Here is a 21007-nt window from a genome sequence, read left to right as displayed (position 1 = left end):
TCTCTCCAGCCAGCTCAGCTCTGTGGTGGAGTCTGGGGGAAAGTAAGGGATCAGATTTCCACTGCAGAGAGGAAGAAAGGAGGGACAAGGGAGGAAATGCTTTCTCCTGACCAAGGTTCACATTAGGGGGCGACGGGGTCAGTTTGTCCAACTTCAGCTGGGACTCAACATTGTGTCTTCTTCCCCTAAATGGTTCAGCCAACGCTTCTCTACAGACCTGCAGAACGAGGCCCCCATCATAACGTGTGGATACTTACAGCTGTGCTGGCAGCAGCCTGTTGAGACTCCTCTGTGAGAAACGCCAACATCAGCTCCACCTTCTGCTTCTCCTCCTCACTGATGTAGTCTGTGTCTGTGGGCAGGAAACACACCGGCCTGTTAGTACCAGGACTGCTCTGCCACTGTTTTTATGGCAGCTACACGTCAGAGCAAAGCAGGGGCAGGTTTCCTCTCATGTGTTTGGATGGGGAGAGCCGACACCCCCAGGAAGACACAGTGAAAAAGATTTTTAGTGGCTTTCTGTACTTTCCTTCAATGAAAACCTGCTCCTGTGCTCCAGTATGAGCAGGACAAAACACTCCATATCCTGTCGGCCCTTTACAAAGCACCTTCATCGCTGTGACCATGGAAACGAAGGCTCTGACTTGGCCCAGGAAGTAAACAAGACATTTTTTAAGTTATTGAAGGAAGTGATGTGAAATGTGCACAGCAGAGCCCAAAACCTGAAGATGAGAATTATTTAGTCTCAAACTGTGAGTCTTCATCCACAGAGAAAGTACAATCTGTGGAGATTTGAACTCCTTTAATACAAAACACAGGATGTTTTCTGGGAGGAGGAATTGATGGAAACTGAATAATACATGTAAGCAGCTTCTTCTTCTTTCGGCCGTTACTGTTAGAGGTCGCCACAGTGAATCATAATATATGTAAGCAGCTACTTCTGACTTATGTTCAGTGTCTCTGTTGCTTTTGCTGTGGTTGTGAAGGCACAGTGTGTGTACCTGTGAAGTACGGAGGGATTTACTGCTAAGAGACATAACTAGTATAAGACATCGACACATGTTTTATGCATTAACTTGTTATGTCTCTGTTTATTATGTCCCCTTTCTCTTGGCTTGTCTAATTTATGAGTCTCTGTTCAGATGACGGACTCTACTCTGCAAGTTAATGGTGTTAATGAAGATGTGCTGTGAGGAGTCTTGACCTAAAATGTAATTAAAATAATTCTCAAGAACAAACTATAAACATGAAACCTTATTTTAGGTCATAAATTCTTCGAAACTTGCCTTTGACATTTACTCTGCGTTCATTAGTAAAACTCTTGAATAAACCAAGATGAGCCAAATGTGTGGTCCACATCTGTGAAACTGATCAATTCTCAGTCAGCTGATCTGAGGCCTGACACAGGAAGCGACTCCTGAATGTGGGCAATGCCGTGCTCCATAGATCCTTTTACAGCCAGATATAAACCTCCAAGGCAGAGCTAAAATAACAAAGTATGTCACTGCAATCCAATTACAACTTTCAGCCACAAAACAAACACTCATGTACAGCATCCGCTTCACTTCAGAGCATCTTTGTAGTACACTGGGACTGATACTGGACATTTACAGGTAAACTGCATGATCAATGTGACAACAAGTGGTGATTCAACTCCACTTAGTCCAGATTTTAACCTGAGCTCAGTCATCCAGGTCACAGTTCACGTGCATGGGCTGAATCAAACAACACAGTCTAGGCTTGGTGCGTCTAGCTGTACAGCCCGGATCACTGAGAACCTTCACAGACAGGCTTGCACTCCGAAACCCAGGCTTTAAAAAAGATTACATCAGGTAGACATAACCAAATTCAAAGAAAATGTGTCTGCACACCAGTAGTGACTGAGAATCAGAAGGACACAAAGGCCAAACGATGTCCAGAAGACTATCTGGGCACTAGCTACGCTGTAACACGGACTCCTTCCCACAAGGAACTTGGACCATGCTGCTTAGTGATGGTCAGTGTTGCCGGAGCTTTGGCATGAGACAGTTCAGGTGTAATAAACAGGACCAACCAAAACCACGAGGTGAGGTGACTACTGAGCTTCAAAAGAAGAGAGGTCTGCACTCGGAGCTACAAAAAGTTAGATGAAGTGACCAGTGACTGCTGCAATGGGAGTGAAGCAGGAACTCTGTCTCCCTCAGAGGTTCCAACTGCACCAGGAGTTTTTTTTCTGATCAGATGATGTGAACAAGCCAGATTAGGTTCCAACTGCACCAGGAGTTTTTTTCTGATCAGATGACGTGAACAAACCAGATCGCATGTCTGACCCAGTGAGGTCTACTCTGCTGCAGAGATGTTAGCCGACTAATCCAGGCGGAAGCACCGCGCTGCCTGGGAATCTGTTTCAAACTGAATTCCAAATGTTTAATTTGTGGTTTATTTAACAGGGACAATGCACAATAAGCCTGTTGCTATAAACGCTGGTTTTCAGTGAGAGCCCTCAACCTGGAAGAGACTTTGTGGAGCTGTGAACATGCAGCAGGTTCCCAGGGCTCATTGTGATGGTTGATACCAGTAGCTCTTGGGCTTCAGTGGAAGGCTTTCCGGGGTTGCTTTGGGACTTGTTGTAGGTCACGAGGACTGCTGCACCTGTGGTCACGGAAGCAGAAAGGCTAGTGCATACCATGAACAAAGACTCAGACCTGCCCTTAAGTGAGTTCTGGTAATAACTGGGCTTATAAAGAGCCTTGTCCGGGCGGCCGTCAGCAGAGTACTGGATTTTCTGGTCTCAGTAGGGACAGGAAGTGGAATAACCACAGTAAAAAGCCTACTTTATACCCTCAATGGAAGAAGCGGGAATGGAGGACTCTGGAGAATCACTGCCCATTTCCCTGTCGGCCACTGAAGCCGCTGCTGTGGTTAGAGGGCTCCGCTTAACTTCCCTGACCAGTGGCCAGCTGACCAAAGTAAATGTTTCAATTTTTGATTTTCAGATCTCACTGTGGCCTGGTGATGCGCACAGAGAGATGTATGATGTTTCTAAATTCTTCCAAATGATCCACAGAGCCCAGGGCTGATGGTTGTGGGCCCAAAGGAAGAAGATGGAGCAGCTAGAGAGAAGGCAGAGGACAAGGTTTGCCAATGTGAACATTTACATGGCAAAGGTGAAGCATTTAGTTCCTTGTCTTATTTCTAAAGCCAAATTCGCTTCATGAACGACTGATGGACGTCTCACTGACTGTCTGTAAACTGGGGCTTGCTGCGCATGACGCTGCCCCTACGTTATCATCACAGGCTTCATTGACATTTACTCACTACTGTGCCACAAATCACTGTCAGGTGAACAAAACATTGCAGCACTGCAATCTTTCAGTCCGGTGGTGTATTCACCAACACTGACGATGTAACTGACTAAACAGGTTTCAGAGAACTGCATTCTGTTTCTGCACCATGCAGACGTGAGGTTTTTAAGTACTTCAGTACTTTATTCAATACTTTAGCCTTACTGCAAAACTGACATGAAAACCAGATGAACCAGCACGTTGGTTTGTTTTTTTCTTTTCTAACTGAACATTGCTTTCATTTAGTTTCAGCCGTACTGGAGCCATGGCTCTGGTTTGTCTGCCAGAATTACTCTTATTATTACTATGTTATGATTATACAATTTCTTTGTTATGCTTTATGCTGTTTTTCTTGTGTTTGTCTTCGTCCCGTTTTTGTCTCTCTGTCTTCTGTGTGAAGCTGACGGAGACAGGTCCCTGGACTTCGGTCTGCACTGATGGCTTGACAAATGGGGCCAGTAAAAAAGACACAGGTGGTCGGAGCAGAAGTGACGATCATCTCCAACAATATACAAATTCACGACGTGCTCTTCATGTTCCTGATTGTACTATCATGTTTTCACTGTTGGAACAGGTATTTCATCAATGTGCATCAAATGCATGTGGGAGGAATTAGACAGAAACCTCACTGTCCCTGCTCCTCATGATGATAATCCAGACATTTCCATATACGTTCGTGTCTGTTCCTACACCTCTGAGCTGCCTCTTAGCAGACTTGGTCAGTGATGCAGTTGCAATTCAATGTGTACATGATTCATGGAAGCTTTTATATGTTATTCTAACAAACCTATGTTGGACTTTTAAAGGAAAACCTTCTGATACCCTTGAAGTGACGTCTTTAACAGTACGTGTCTGACAGGGCAACAGCTTGTTTGGACAAAGTGTGAAGGTGAATTTATGCGACTTAGCTGAACTGACATGATGAAATGTTTACATGTTTTCCACTCTCTGCCTCATTTCAAGCCCCGACTTTCTCTGGCCTTCATTTCTTTCTCTCTGTTTGTATCTACAAATGTTGACTTTTGAGAAGGGAGGGGAGGAGCTCAGAGCATCATCATCATCACCTCGACACTGTCCCGTTACAGAACAACACAGTTGCTACTCAGAAGAAATGATGCATGAAGCTGCCAATTAAATTTAATCATCAACAAAACATTTGCCCCAAGCCATAACAGTTCTTTGTGTTTTAGGAGGTTATTTCCTGAAGAAGTTTCACCACCAACCACATTTACTTTAAAAACTTCCAGCTGTGAGCTGCTCCTCCATCTCCTGCCAAGTGCATTGTGGGAGAACAGTGCGGAACAACACACATAAATGAAGTGGTTGTTTCCTTTACAGCCTGAACACCTGCCTCCAGGATTCTGTGACGATTGGCTTTAATTCACAGATTTCCCCTGAAGCATCACAGACTTCAGGACACAACTTTCCACTTAAACAGATCAGAATCCGGTTCTGGAAACAAATTCCTTGTGTGTAACATACTTGGCCAAATAAAGTGATTATCCTTATCCAAAACAAACATGTCCCTGATGGTGTTCTGGTCGTTTTCACCAAATAGAACAAAAATCCTAAGAAGACCTTTCAAATCAAAGTGTAGGGAGACGCCATGAAGAAACAGAATCAGCTTGCATTTCTGCAGCCACCTTCTGTTCAAATTGGATTTGATTTTCCTGATTTCCACGCTGCGTTTGTTCTCAGCTCAGTAATGACTCTCAGAATCAGCTTCAGCATAGTAACTGTGAGGAGCCGAGGAAGGCTCTTCCTGGCATCGAGAGCAAACAGCCAAACTGTCTCTTCTCTTCTGTCCATCATTCTTCTCTCCAATCTATTTCTCACTGAATGCTTTCAGTTGACAGTGTACCAGCACTAACGTCCCTCTGTTTAGTCTGGTTTTACCCATCTGCCCCTGTTACTCTGCCCCTGGTGTCTCCCCCTCCATATTCCTGTCATGTGTTGCGATAGTACTGTCTCACTGCAAATCAACATGGCAGCTCTCCAACAAGCCAATATCACAGCCCAGAGAGGGGTGCTAGGGCCGCTCGGCTGAAAGAAGGGCTGCTCGTGTGAAAGAGAATCTGTCTGATTGTAGGAGAGAGGCGGGGGGTGGGAGGGAGGGGAGATTAAAGAGGCAGAAAATGGAAAGACAAATCGAAAGCCATCAAGTGAGAAGGTGAGTGTATAGAGATAAAAAAGGGAGAAGGCAGGAGATGAATAAATGGAGCAGACAAAGAGAAAGTTCAAGCAGGAGCAAGATGGCAGCAGAACAGCAGTGACCTTCTGCAGCTGCTCGGTGAGAGAAAAGGTCTCCGACTGAGGGAAGGTTCAGCACGTAGACAGCGAATCCCTCAAAGAGCAGTCGTTTCAGCAGAAGCTTCATGAGATAAAATAAGATGAGAGTTGAAAAGGAGGTCAGAAAGTCAGGCTGTGTGCAGCCACAGCAGCAGCTCTGCTACGCTGTGCTGAGACACAGCTAAATGCTAACATGCCAGTGTTTACAATGTTTATCACTGTCACAAACCTTGTAGTAGCATATTAGCATGCTAACACAACCTAATCAGCGGTAAACAAAATTCAGCTGAGGATGATGACCCACCGGTCCAACACCTGCTGCAAAGGACTGTGGGGCTTTTCTATTCACCCCGTGTCTGACTGTTTACCTGCTGCTTAAAGAATAGTCCAAAAACGAAAACGTCTATAACATTATCATCATTCACCTCAATCTGTTGTCTGATGCCCAGGTGTATCCTGCTACCTCACCTGTTCCCCTGCAGGCAGCATGTATCATAAACAGCCCTGTGTGAATTTATGCATTGCTATTTCCAAAGGAAATGAATGAGGAATAGTCAAATACTCATGTACATTCAAAGCGTCACGTCGGCTCTGCAGCTACAAAAACAAGCTTTTGTCTGAAGTGTTTGTTGATACACAGAAACAACTCAGGAGTGAAAGGCGTTCTCAGTATTCAGGGAGAAAGCCTTCAGCTGATGCTGGCAAGTGGAGTCTTCCTCAATAAATCCACTTCTTGAAAGTGAAATTGAAATCATGACTTGTTTTTATATGAGACAGAGAGCTGGGCGCTAATACAGCACGCTGCTGACTGGCTTCTAGTCCATAAGACAGAGGCCTAGCAGTGTGTAAGCTTGCTTCCTGCCCGCTGCCTCGAAGCCCTCCGCAGGGAAATGCACAGAGCTCCAGCTTCACTAATCAGCCTGCTGTCCTACTGCGGTTGTCTCACTTGGTTGTCTGTGGGACCCTGCTCAGATGTCTCGCTGCGATTACTGAGATACTCTATGTGCTGAAAATATTTCTTCAGAATGTTGTGACCACACTGTCCTGTGATGACCGTGAGAGTGTTGTATTGTTGTGTGGTTTGTCCACAGCCACACCATTAGCATGCAGGAACGTGTGGTTTATTTAAATGCTTGATGCTGATGATGGGGGCTGTATCAGTTAGTATACACGTCCTATCACTATGTGCACGGGAAGCACACAGGGTAAACTCTGGTGACAACATGGACCCATTGTCTGGCAACCACTGGAACGTCTGGCTGAAGACAAGCCTGCAGATTTTGTGAGATCACATCAGTTCTCATGCGTTCTTTTTCCTAAACAAACATGGATGCCAACCGGTAGCTTCCACTGTGTATATGCAAGGTGGAGAGGTGTGGACACACTGCAGAGTCTACACAGGGAACTGGACTTCATCAGTCCTGCCACACACTTCAGTCCACTTGTTGTCTACTGCAGCTGCCCTGCGCACTTTCACCCAACAGTCCTTTTAACTGACATTCTTCAGTCTTTACCTTTTGTCATTTCCCTCAGGTGATATGCACGTTATGTTATCAGTCACAAATATCAAACATCTTTAAAAATCTTTGAGATCGACTGGCAGTGACTGGATCTGAAGACTAGTCTTTACACATCACACATGACGGGTTTGTCTGCCGACTGCCGACATCAACTGATCCAGACTGGACCCCCCCCGCAATCCTATTCAGGATAAGCGGTGTAGGTAATAGATGGAGTTTCTAATGGCTGCTAGTGACGCAGTGTGCTGACACAGGAACTGAGATGTTTGTTTGTTTTGTGTGATTTTACACTTGCTGGAAAACATTTTGGGGAAAACCTGGTCTGATTAGCAGAGACGGCATCCATCCCACTTTGGGTGGTGCGGCTCTCTTATCTAGAAATCTGGACGAGTTTGTTTTACAACCTAAATTATGACAACCCAGAGTTGAGTCCAGGATGCAGGGTCACAGTCTTACACGCCTCTCTGCTGTCTCCTTGCAGCTGCTACCCACCCAACGCTCCCAGTACCCCATAGAGACTGTGTCTGCCCCCCACCCAGGGCCCTGGCCCTGGAGCTCTACATCTCTGATGAGCAGTCACCGGCCACATCGACCTGATCAGTGTTTGATTGTTGTGTCTTGTTGCTTTTCTTCTTTTGTCTCTCCTCTATCCACTCACCCCAACCGGTCGAGGCAGAAGGCCGCCCGCCAAGAGCTGGGGTCTGTGGGAGGTTTCTTCTGTTAAAGGGAGTTTTTCCTCCCCACTGTCGCCAAGTGGTGCTCAAGGGGGATTGTTGGGTTTTCCCTATGTAATAATATTGATAACAGTAAGGTCTAGACCTTGTAAAGTGTCCTGAGATGACTTTTGTTGTGATTTGGCGCTATACAAATAAAATTTGATTTGATTTTGATTTGTTGGAGTTTGTAAGTGCGTGCATGAGTGTGCATAAAGGCCATGTTTTTTCCCACGCTACAGATATTCATTCATTAACACCACCTCCTACTCACACAGGCCTCAGGGTCAGTCTATTTTTCTTGCTTTGTTTATATCCTCATTTTACAACTTCTGGTAATTCTTCTTAAGGTTTCGTAGCGAACGCTGGTTTGTCTTTGACATGGTGTCACAACCACTGAGGCATGAATGTATCCAAAGAGGATGGTGCAATGGCAGAAATGAGTCATATGCAGTGATCTGTTATGAATAACTGAAGTTACAGGTGATCAATAAAGTTCTGCCATCAGTTTCCTTGGAATCACACTAGAACCAGATACAGATGAAATGTGGCTTTGGAGTGATTCGACCACAGCACATGGGCCGTTATCGCAGTCACACAGTGACACACATACCACACAGTGACACATTGTGCGTGTTCAGAGTGGGCAGAGTGGAAACCTACGCAGACTTCCTGTTGTGAAGTTTGAGTGTTGTTGGGCTGCATACAGCTACAGACACTACTCTGTTCTACTGCTGACCTGTCAAACCTGGTTTATGTTTGTTCAAGCTGCGCCCATGATGCTATGCTGTTAGTGAGGCTCCACCAAGGAACACAGGTGGAGATTTGATTGGTGGTCTAATGATTCCACAGGTGACTAAATGCCCTTTATACAAAGTGAGGGTTCGAGGGCCCAGAGATATGTTATCCCCCTACTGACGACCACATACTGCAGATGCCTACAAGGCTCAATTTAAATGCGAATTGAAAACATCTACCATTGAGGCTTGACAGAAAAATGTTTCCAGATATGACACATGTGACAGAATGAACAAGCAGGCGCTTCGTCCTGCGGTTCACATTACCCCGACATTCAAGTAAATCCAGCTCCCGTATCAGGTGTCTGTGGTTGCCATGGCTACACGGTGGCCAGCTGAAAAAGCTGAACCATCGTAAACTCAGCAGCCTTGTTCATAGTTGTTGTGCTTACGCTGGGAACAGTGGGGGTGGCATAAAGCTGCTGGGACCGGGGAGTGGCTGAAACACCGTTTACAGGGTTGTGATTATTTTTCTGTTGATCGACCGTTTCAGCTGTAAATAACCCAAACAGACTTGATCTTATTTTTGTTTAGCTACCAACTAAAATGCACAAAGGCAGCGGACAGAACACGTGCTGTGTGCAGACGACAGATTCTGTGGTTACACTGCATGGCCCGAGTTCAGTGGCTATCACGTGAGCTTGGTAAACAATCGGTTTAAAAAGACATAAAACAACTGGATTACTAACTTTCTAAGTATTAAGCTGCTGGTAGTCACGCTGACCAACAGACACTGCCCTCCACAGAGCTAAAAATAGCACATATATAACTGACTGACTCCACATGCAGCCTCTGAGCAGAAAGCTCCTGAATGTGATCTGTGGAGCTGCTGCTTCCAAAACCGCTCTCTCTTTAAAAATGGAATAAATATTTGGTGCCATCTCCACTCGATGCCACAGCCCAGCTCTGCTTTGATCCCCAGCACAGCTGACAACCACTAATGCACAGCATGCTCCATAGTCACTCCAGTTCTGCTGACTTGTGGATTTTATTAGGTGAAATGAGGCGTCTGCAGCTCTGTAGGAAAAGACACCGGGCTGGATGTTAATGTGCCAGAGCCTGTGCGTGAAATGCAGCCTCCTTTTTCCATCCCTGCCTCGCTTTCTTGGTAGCTTCTAAAGAACGTTGCTCGGGTCTCATCTATAATACATTCAGGGCTGGAGGGAACAGAGTAACTCCACCAACACACACATTAGAACTGAATGCACACACACAAACCAACCCATCCTCTACAATAAGCAGGATTCCCTCCTGTCAGTATTCTGACATGACGTCACACAACAGACTCTTCACAGACAAGAACAGACATACATCCCAGCACCTGATTTCACTGTGACAGCGGCTGGATGGTGTGTGTTCATCAGCCGAACACAAAGGAAATGCTGCAGCTCAGTCTGTTGAAGTCAGGTTGAATTTAACCTGAGTTTTCTAAAGGAACAAACCAGCACAGTACATCCTGTTGGCTTTGACTACAGGACTTTTGTCCAGGGACAGTGGATCTCCCTGGTCCAGGATCTGTGCAGATGGGACTGAGTCACAGCTCCAGAAACAGTCTGACACGATGAGACATCTCCTTCCCCTTTGTCTCGGAGAGGCATGCCTGCATGCTGGCAGCTGGCTAGCTTAGCTTAACACAAAGACTAAACTGGGGAAACAGCTAGCCTGACTGGAAAAAAAATCCACCTACCGACAACTTTCACTCTGCAAAATGATACATGGAGGTTTGTACATGATTTGGGACAGATGAACCTAATGAGAGAGGTTGTGTTAATCGGTGAACTTCAGAGGTCCCGAAAGGAAACAAAAGGGAGGAGAAGAGTAACGCTTAAAAGAGAAAATCATGACAGAACAGAGCAGAGAAACCAGAAACAAGGACAAGAAAAGAAGTGAACAAGTGAGGAGGAGAAAGGAGAAAACAAAAGAAGGAAAGAGAAGAGGTCAGAGGAGCTGAAAGAGAGAGTGAACCCAGACAATAACAAGAACACTGGGGCCTTGGGGCAACGAAGCAAAAGGACAAAAACACGAGATGACAAATGCAGACGGAGAAAGGCTGAGGAGCAGCAGTAGCAGAGAGATGCCAGATGGCAGGAAGCCTCAGGAGCGCACACAGACACACAGCATGCAGTGGGAGTTCAGAAGGCATCAGCCAGAGAGGTGAGGGGTGAGGGTGGCACGTTCAGGGTAAACCAACCCCCAGGCATAAACAGCTCATCAGCCAGTTTACACCCAACAGGTCTCAGCAGAAATGTGGACGTATTGATGAAAGTGACACAGTGCAGTGCAAACAGACAACATCCACACATCGCCGACTTAGGTGTGTGTGGAGGGGTGAGGAGGCTGTGACCTCCCTGACATGATGACGCTAACACAAACATCAGGTTTCCACTGTCTGAGCCTTGACTGGAGCTACAGTGGTTTAATGGCACCGACTGGAGAACCAGCAGGAGGGGCTGGAGACCCACTCGGTCGCTGCTCAGACTGATACGAATATGTGCAGAAAACAGTGAAACCACACACACGAGGAAAACTCTGCACACTGCAAACACTATGATGAGCGTGAAGTGTTTCCTCTTAATCAGGTCACAGCTGAACATCGATCGGTGGCAGAAACCCAGAGCTGATAATGAACCTGGAGGACAATCACAGAGCAGGAAGAGCAGCTCGTTCACACAGGGGGAGGGAGCTGAGAGCACACAGCTGTGAGGCCCAACATCATAAAGGGTTACACCCTGTTTATGAAAGGAGAAGACTGACAGAAGCAGCGGAAATCAGTCCAGTGCGACCCCCACTCGCACACAGACACACATCCCCCAGATGATGCTGCTCAAGGTGATGATGGAAATGGCTTCTGTTGCCACAGCAACAGAGGGGGATGCTGCAGTGACCAGGCCATCCCCTGTGGCGAAGCTGGACTCCAGGGCACCAGCTATCAACACCAGCAGCAAGGGACACAGCCTGCAGCACATGCAGACACAGTGACACACACAACAGACCGACAATCACTTTTACAATGCAGCTCATTCATTCTGATTATTCAGTAGTGAAAGTACAACATGTGTGTCTGTAGAGTGCCACTCCTGAGTCAGTGTGTCGTCTCCTCGCACACAGGAGGGCCTGTCTGCATATTGTTAGATAGTAAACAACTCAGCTGTACGTCTCTGCGCTGCGCCTTGTCGAGTCCAGCTGTCATTTGTGGCTCCTTGGTTCAGGCAGCCTTCGCCTTCCCTCTGCCCTCTGTGTGTGGGTGAGATGTAGTTTTAAACGCAGTTCATCACTCAGTATTTTCTGACTGAATGTATAGTGCAACATGAAACTCCACGAAGCCCCGTGACACAGATTTGTGGCTGGAGTTAGCGCTGCGCTCAAACCAGATCAAACTGGGGATTACACTAAGGAGCATCATTAGAAAGTTGGTTCACTGTAAATATGGATTCTTTTTAAGAAACGCATGCAGAGACTTTACTTGTTCAAACTGCTTAATGGTTTAGGGGCAAGACAGTAAATGTTAGTATGGACAGCTGACAAGGGTCCTCAGAGTGTCAGTGAATGAACCAGAAGGCCATGGGGAGATCTGTGTCACACTGGAGCCACTGGTCTACACTCTGGTTGGATAAGAAGCCATTTATCCCCCAGGAGTATATGCAGCATTCATGGCAGTGTTGCTGGCAGTGTTGTCTGTTTTAATGCTTTAATTAACTGCTGGATGGCCACAGACCATTTGTTCTCCAGCAGCTGTTCACTCACATGTGATTGTGTACAATCAGTACAAATGTGCAACTACTGTGTTAAGTGGAGCTCCTGCTATGAGTCAGAAGGAATGTTGGTAGTGAAATGAAGAAAAAGAAAACACAAACTGGGCTGGCTGTTACAGAGTCTGTCTGGACGTTAGGTAGCTAACTACTCTGTGTGCTGCAGGCTGTGACCCCCGCCTTTCTGTCTCATGCCTCAATCGCGCGTCTTCTTCCAGCCTCCTACTTTGTGCAAACGATCCTACAGAGGAGAAACAATGACTGTACCAACTGTACCCCTCTGTCAGGCTCCACAAACACAGCAGAGAACACCTCAACAGGTCTTCACTGGCGCACAAAAACACGCACATGCACCATTAAATACTGTGGGACGAGAGCGGTAACTAAGCCTGGTGAAGTTCACCTGACTGTCCCTTCGTTGTGTACAAGCAGAGCACTGTGGCTGCTGCAGCCCTAAGCAGAAATCACATCAGGACCACAGTGGGCCTGCTTCCAAAGTGCAGCCCAGCATTCACTCATTCACTTGAACAGTAGATACTACATGGATTTAAATTTCTGGGACTGTCCTGATGTGTGTGTCACAGCTCAGTGCTGCAGCTGCCTGGTCCTACAGAATCTAATCCTCCCATTAACATACACACACCGTATATCTCTATGATCTTCAGTCATGCTGCTCTCCACAATCTACAGAGCAATAACTGGTATTCAGCACACATCACTGTCACTTTCCAATTGTACTGAGTGCAGCTACTTCATGCCAAAAACCACAGTCTAATCTGAACACACACACTATACATACACTTTTAGATTCAATGTGATTTACACGCTCTAAGGAACAGAACAAACCTCCATAAATCCATGGAGACATCAGAGGAGAAGAGGCCGCAGAGAGAAGCCTCCTGTTTTTTAAGTTTCCTTCAGTATCACAGTGATCCAGCGACAGGTGTCTGTCAGGGGTGTGGCGACGACAGTTCCCATTGAGGCAAATGCTGTCTTATGATGTCAGTACAGAACAGTCAGTAACAGAACAGTCAGTAACCGAACAAGAGCGGCAGCCAGTGTAAAGGAGTATGTCTGTGCAGATTCTCAGTCATCCAGGTCATAGTAAACTGAAAAAACTTCAAAATTCAACTGGACTAGATTTCTAGGTCGAAGACGTTTCACCTCTCATCCAAGAGGCTTCATCAGCTCTGACTGACTGGTGTTGAGCCGGAGATATTTATCCCCTTCGGTGGTGTTTCAGTCCTTAGAAGGCCAACAATGTCCCTTAATGACTCTGGAGAGGATCTGGACTTCACTGTCCTCAAAAGAATGTCCTCTGTCCTTCAGGTGGAGGTGGACTGCTGACTCTGGTCCACTGGAGTTGGCCCTCCTGTGTTGGGCCATGTGTTTGTGAAGCGGCTGGTTAGTTTTACCAAAGTACAAGTCGTTACACTCCTGACTACACTTAATTGCATACACCACATCACTGTGTTTATGTCCTGTTTTGTCCTTCAGGGGGACCAGTCTCTGCCGCAGGGTGTTCCCTCTCAACTTTAAATCACAGGGCAGAGGAAGTGAATAGCGGTGAGCGCTCATGCTAACAAAGTAAACAACAGTGTTTCTCTTGTAGGCGTCCACGTCCCAATCATCACCAGTACGTGACTGGCCAATGCAGTGCCTTTCCTGGATGATGTCACCGTTTAGTGCGGTGAAAATAACACAGAAGGTCACACACCCAGCTTCAGTTAGAAGTTAGAACCTCATGCACAGTTCATGCACTGTCCTAAGGTCTAAGAGACGCATGTGAAATCATAAGTTCATCATCACACCCCTGTTGTCTGCACATCGATGGGGACACTGTACACAGGAGGTGCTGACTGCTCATCCTGCTGCTGCTGGTAATGGAGACACTCGACTCACAGTGGACAGGGTTTTAAAAGGATATAAATCAGCTTTTTTATTCCACGTGTTCTTCTTCCTAAATCCAACCTGAGGCCTACTGTACATTACCCACCATGCACCTGGAGCTCTGACAGCTGGATGAAGGATTGCAGTGCGTTATGCTCGTAGGTCCAAATGTTTCCTGAACAGTGTTGGGCAAGTTCACCTGGAATCAGTTACTCAGCAGCAAACATAATGTGTGACTACTTGTTTAGCAACCCCCTGGCCTCAAACAATCCAGGACCTGAGTTTCTGCTGAGCAGTTGTCCTCAGGCTCTAACACCTAAAGTTCATTTCCTGGCTGATGACGGCGTGGAGGGTGAGACAGGGCACTCTGCACTCTCTCCTGCCAGCACACTTTCAGCTTCACACTTTGTTTAACTGTTTGCCTGGCAGACATGAACCTGCCCACGTGCACACGCCAGCAGATAGCTCACCTGGCACAAAGATCAAATCGAGTTCAGGAAACAGCAACACAGCTTTATCTGGAGACACGAAAAGCTTCATAGTTTTAAAGCACCTGCAGCAGTACTCTCCAACACCTACACGTCCTCAGGTGGAAAACCAACAAACCAAGACTTTCTCTACTTGCATAACATTCAATGAACCGGTCTGGTCCAGCACTGTGTTTTACTCACATGAGTGGAGGGAGAAGTGCTTGCGTTCTGAAGAGCCTGTGTTTCCAGCAGCTGACGAGATAGGAGGGGTCACAGACGAACCCAAAGAGCCAACTGCCGGGCGGGCCGTGGAGCTGACCGCTGCTGACGAGCTGGAAGAGTCCCCCCCCTCTCCCAACAAGTGCTGGATGGAGTGGAGCTGGAAACAGGGGTCCGAGAGCAGGACGGAGGCAGCTCGAGATACCCTGAGAGAGGGTGGGGGCAGAGGGAGAAACAACAAAGTGTCACCTTAACACACTTACCCAGAGTTCTTTTGTATTGTTTCTAATAACACAACCTAAAAGCAACCAAACACAACAGATTCACTGTTTGTGCAGAGCAGCTACAGGGAGCAGAGACATCCTGGGCTTGTCGGAGTGTTCCCAGGGTCTGGATCAAGTCCAACAGAGACCAGGGTTTCACAGAATCACTAACACCTTTTAAATCACTCCAGCAAATGTAGTTGAATACACTGTTTCTGCTCAACTGGCTCCATTTCCATCTTTAGTTGTTTTTGTCTGGAAGGCATTTGCCTTTGTCAGAAACAGTGAAACATGATAAAATGAGTAACAAGGCGGCTTTTTAAAGTGGGAGCAGATCAGAGTGAATGCAGGATGAAAACAACCCAGCAGGAAGTGAACATGTGATGTGTGAGAGTGAAGATGTTCCATAAACACAAGCTAAACATGCTAAAGAGGCTCACAGCAGTGTGTTCACTGCAGATGTGAGCTCACGCTGTCAGTTGTCAGTGTGTAAACATGACGCCGGTGTTTCCAGACAGGCGCTGACGTGTCCACGTTGATAGGCCCACATTTCACCAACACCTCCCGTCATGCTGTAGCTTCTCCACAAGATCTCATCTGGAACTGAACCAACCAAAGAACCGCTGCCTTCTTGTATTTTCACAACTCAGTGCTGCTTTTTACACAGTGACAGTCTGACTCACAGCCTCCACGGTGCACAATCCACTCCTTCTCTTCTTGTCACCTTTCACCTGTCTTTTTGTTCTGATGAAGCTGTCTGTGAAATGAAACTGCCCACCTCGTCTCTGCTCTCTCTTGCAGCACCACTCAGTCCAACCTCTCTGCATCAATCTTTTACAGCGGGACTCTCCGCGGCACCCGAGGCCCACTCACTCACTCACTCACTCTCTCTCTCTCTCTCACGGTTTCTTCCTATGGCTGATTCTCTGCTCTCTCTCTCACTGTTCTTGCCTCTTTTGCTGCTACAGTCAAAGTCACACAAACACACACACAGAGGAAGTGTAATTCTGCAGGAGGTTTTCACAACTGTGTCGGGGAACTATTGTTCTCAAACAGTGGCACTAGCACCATGCTAAAATAATGAGTACAGAGGGAGAAGCAGGGTGGGGACTCTGCTCTGTACTGGTGGGCTGTGGAAATGCATTTTCTACTGGATTTATCAAGACAGCAGGGAAACATGGAGGAAGCTTTCAGGTCAGCTTCAGCTCAGCGGTACATTCAAACATGACCAAATGTACCAACATTACTTTTAAATAAATGTAAATCAAGAGCCATATTCAGGAACAACATGTCACTGGCACCACTTAGATCACATGAATGGAGAGGAATGTTAGTCTTTAGGACAAACTGAAATGGAACACAGCATGTGAGCTGTGTCCTGTGAGCTCACAGCATCCCATCATATTATGCTTGAAGGATGAAGCTAAGGATGAAGAGGTGCCTTAAACACACACACACCAACACACACATGCTGTTGGCTGCAGGTGCCAATTCCCACCAACCGCCTCTTTAAGCTCCAGCACAACAAGCTAAAGGCAAACACACACCTGGCCAACAGACCCCAGTCACTCACATACTCAGTTATCAACATGTAGGACATGATCACTCCCCGTGCACGCTGCAGCTCAATCTCTTTACTGTCGCCAGCTGAGGTGAGCGTAAATGTATTAGGTTCTTCTGTTAAGTTTGTCCTCCCCCCTTTCGCCAAGTGCCGCTCACGGGGTGTTTGTTGGGTTTCTCTTTATAATCCTGTGAGGTCTAGACCTGACTACATAAAGCGCCCTGAGATGTTCGCTGCTGTGCTTTGGCAGTGTACAAAGAAAAGTGTAGTGAACTGAAAGCAGAGTCTGACATGTTCACTACTTTACACTACTGGGGACGAACCAACGCTGACCAGTCAGCACTCGCCTCAGTCTTATGTTCTAGTATTTTATGGCTGTCACTCAGGCCGTGTCCACATCTCAGGCCTCAACGCTCAGCTCTGATCTTTGTGTCCGTGTGTGTCAGCGCCATGTACCCGGCTCCGGTGTGAACACCGCTGAGCTCCTAAACTGCCACACATGCACAGATGGAACTGAAATGTGAGCCACGTGCACACAAGAATAACAACCAGGTCGTGTGTGCTACGGTCAAATGGCCCAGGTTCCTCCCAAACTGCTGGGTTACGGTATGTTCCTTCCAGAAGAGAAAGGCTGATTAGCAACAGCTAGGAGGCCAGAGCTTAGTCAGTGATCACTCTGACTCCTAGATGTGCCTTTAAATTCATGCTGCTACATAAACCCATCTCACACCAAAGCAGGAGAAATATAGAGCTGACAGAGGTTAGCTCAGGTGAAGACTGTAATGACTTCTCAGCCCTCCTGTCGCGTTTCATCTGTGTTCATTCAGTCTCACTTTACTCCGTGATACATTTTTCATCTCCTCTATCTTCTAAGCGTTCTGAGATTCCAACTGCTTCCATCCTTCTTGTGTACAGTTACCATGGTTACAGCTACAAGAAAAGGTAGCCAACAAATATTTGTCGGGCTGGGTTTTGTTGATGAAATTAACAGTTTCACATTTTCTTCTTCACTTCTGTTTCCTCACTCTATCACTGTCTTTGTCCTCAGCAGCCCCGACTCTGACACAAAGATATACTGAATATATTAACTCTATGCATGTTCCCAATAGCTGATATCCACCTATCTACCCAAGTCATTTTAGGTGCCTGAGGTACATATCAGAGGTTAAAAGCTCACATCACCAACATGAGACTTTTGCTGAAATAGAATCCTCCACATAAACGCACCAATTTGCAGCTTTAATGTTAAAACATGTCTGTGCTTGGTCGTCCTGGCCACTCTGACTGGCTCTGATCTTTTCTTTAATAGCCCACCTGCCACTCTGCTGCCTGGCCAGACGTGTGTGTGGCGCTCAGTGGTCGGCGCTGACAGGTCACCTGTGTCCCCCCCAGCAGGACTCCAGAGTGACCGCTGGGGAAACACTGTGACATTTTCCTGTCGAATCTCCTCTGACCTTCTCATTACAGCAGCCCTCACACACACACCCTCTCCTACCTGGCCTCTGGTTTCCATCATGCAGAAGTGAAATCATCAGCAGCCCGATGAACCCAAACGAAGGGAAAAGGAGGAGAAAACGATGAAGCAAACGTCTTTTGAGGTGTTTTGGTAAAAATGAGGACCAGTGTGAGTCAGCATTCGGCTGGAAAATGTCACCGACTGTGTCTCTGTCAGACGCCTGTGCTCCAAGTCGACACGGGTCCTTTGTGTGTTTCCTGCTTAATTATAAAGCAATAAAAGGGCAACACGCTCAGATAGACACGGGTCAAATGAAAATGACTTCAACATGAATGAAGAGTCAAAACAACAATGGACAAATGAATATCTGCCGGGAAATGTCCGTAAAAAGACAAAAGAGGACTTTGCCCGTTTTACCACATGATGGATGAGCACCTGTCAAAGCCAACATGGAGCCTGTTGTTTATGGTAACCCGGGTTTCCCTTATGGCCGTCTGTGTTGGTGAGCGTGATGATGGAGTGTGTCAGTGTGTGATGGGATCAGATCTCAGTGTGATGGCAAAGATGTTGAGAGACAACAAAGGCGTGTGTGTTGTTCATGTTCAGCAGACCCTATTAACGTAACTGCCTAAAGTAACACACAGTACACTGGGCTGGTCGTGTGTGTGTGTGTGTGTGTGTGTCACCATAGAGATGGAAGTGTGTGCATCTGCTGTGTGACTTTGATTGAACCACACACACAAATGAAGTAAGACACACACGTGCAGTGACAGTGAAGACACACACTGAACACAGTCTCGACTCAGAGGAAGCTGTAAGACATCAAGTTCTGCTGAAAGTGACGAGTCAGCAGCTCTGTACAGGTCACAGGCAGCAACAGCAGCGCTCTAGCTTTTCTAACACTAACATGCATGTTGTGTAAGTTATGTGAAAGACATGTCTGTAGTAACCATGTCAGTGGGTTTCAAACCGAACTGATTTCTTACAACCTGCTTGCTGCTGTGTTACAAACACTGCTGTCCTCTCTTAGAGAGGAATATGTCCAGCATGTGTGTGTGCATGTGTTAGAACAAGCAACCGGGCTGCACAGGGATGGGTGATGTCCCATCCTCATCTTGACATAACTAGAGAAGATTTAAATGAGCTGCAGGAGCTTGTGACTGCATCTGTAACTGTAAAGTAAAGGTTCCTTAAAGGTTGATGATGCCAACCAGGCAGGTCAAGACCAGAACTGGTAAAACAGCATCCTCCCTCTAAACATTGGGAGCACGCACAGCAGCCTGTTAGCATTAATTCAGTCAGGAGGGGGGTCGTGGCCTTGTGACCTGAGACACACTCAACAGGCCAAGGACCAGCGGCAGGTGTGTGTGTGTGGTGTCAGCTCTGCTTTCTGTGCAGTGTGTTTGGACAGAGACACACCAGGTGACGTCCTCGCTAGTGAAATGCAACATGAACAAACAGAGCACAGGATTCAGATACCTTTCCTGCAATGAAACATAAGCTCATCATCATGACTGAGAAGAGAAACGAGTCGTGCAGTCAGGCACAGGGCCCAGGTGCCTCATCTGTGTAAATGTTTGCTTGGGCATGAGAAGACAGATGAAGAGGACAATGCCACACAGCGCTGTCAGCAGAGAGAAAGCCCAAAACAGAGACTGAACTAATCAATACACACTGATATTTAGAGTGAGCTAGCAGAGGACCTGTAGGAGAACATGAAATGAATTTCATAGAAAGGTGAGTGCCTTTAAAGTCCCAAAGTGTGTGTGTCTCTTAGCAGTGTAGTGAAGTTAGTTTCCAGTGCCTTCATTTGTGCAGGCAGTAGAATCATATGGTACAGAACAAATACAAGCAGCTGCCCAAACAAACATCCTATAAATACCCCAAACCACCAATCAAGCTAAAAGGCTCAGCACCATCCTGATTTATACTCCACTTACAGCCACAGATGTCAGCTTCGTGATGTCAAGTCAGAGGAGCACCGACGTTGCCCCAGGTCATCCTGAGGGGAGCATGAACGTCTGAACACATTTCATCAAAATGTTCCAACAGCTGTTCAGATGTTTCGGCCTGGACCAAAGTGGGCGAGGCTGGCAGCACCACTAAGAAGACAGAACGTTACTTGAATTACCGATTCATGGTTGTACGCCTCCGCCAACCAGGCAAATTCACAGGTATGGGACAGAAGTGAGGTCAAAATCTAATCAGTTCATCACTGAGTCCAAGTTCACACTTGTGCCAAATTTGAAGAAATTTCCTCAAGGTGTTCCCGAGATATCACGTAAACAAGAATGGGCCGTACAGACGGATGGCTATCACCGGCACAGGGGCGTAAAAACAGACGCAAATGAGCTCCGTCTGCAAGTACAGTGAACACAACATCATGAATACTGAGGTAAGAACGAGGTCCTGTGACTTGACTAAAACAGACCTGCAACCACAGGGAACAATGTGGGATATGAGGCAACAACTTACAGTGAGGTACAGAAGTATTTGAACACCCTGCGATTTTGCAAGTCCTCCCACTTAGAAATCGTGGAGGGGTCTGAAATTCACATTGTAGGTGCATTCCCACTCTGACAGACAGAATTTAAAAAAAAATTTCAGGAAATCACATTGTATGATTTTTAAAGAATTTATTTGTCTTACACTGCTGAACATAAGTATTTGAACACCTGAGAAACAGCAAGAATTCTGGCTCTCAAAGACCTGTTGCTGTGCCCTGAAAACGTCCACCTCTACTCCACTCATTAATCT

At 46.6% G+C, this 21007-nt stretch overlaps 1 protein-coding gene across 1 annotated transcript in view; it reads right to left on the bottom strand.

Annotated features, from left to right (window-relative positions):
- LOC109966915 (E3 ubiquitin-protein ligase RNF123-like) overlaps positions 1 to 21007 on the bottom strand; it is a 66610-nt gene that overhangs the window by 11056 nt on the left and 34547 nt on the right. The window contains exons 4-5 of the mRNA XM_020612161.1: positions 14953 to 15176; positions 258 to 352 (exon numbers count right to left, since the gene is read on the bottom strand). Of these exons, the coding sequence (XP_020467817.1) occupies positions 258 to 352; positions 14953 to 15176 (319 nt within the window). The remainder of the gene's footprint in view (positions 1 to 257; positions 353 to 14952; positions 15177 to 21007) is intronic.

Source organism: Monopterus albus, unplaced genomic scaffold, assembly GCF_001952655.1.
Source record: "Monopterus albus unplaced genomic scaffold, M_albus_1.0 scaffold121.1, whole genome shotgun sequence".
Taxonomy (NCBI): domain Eukaryota; kingdom Metazoa; phylum Chordata; class Actinopteri; order Synbranchiformes; family Synbranchidae; genus Monopterus; species Monopterus albus.
The sequence above is the reverse complement of the archived record's forward strand: the minus strand, read 5'-3'. Positions and strand labels throughout refer to the sequence as shown.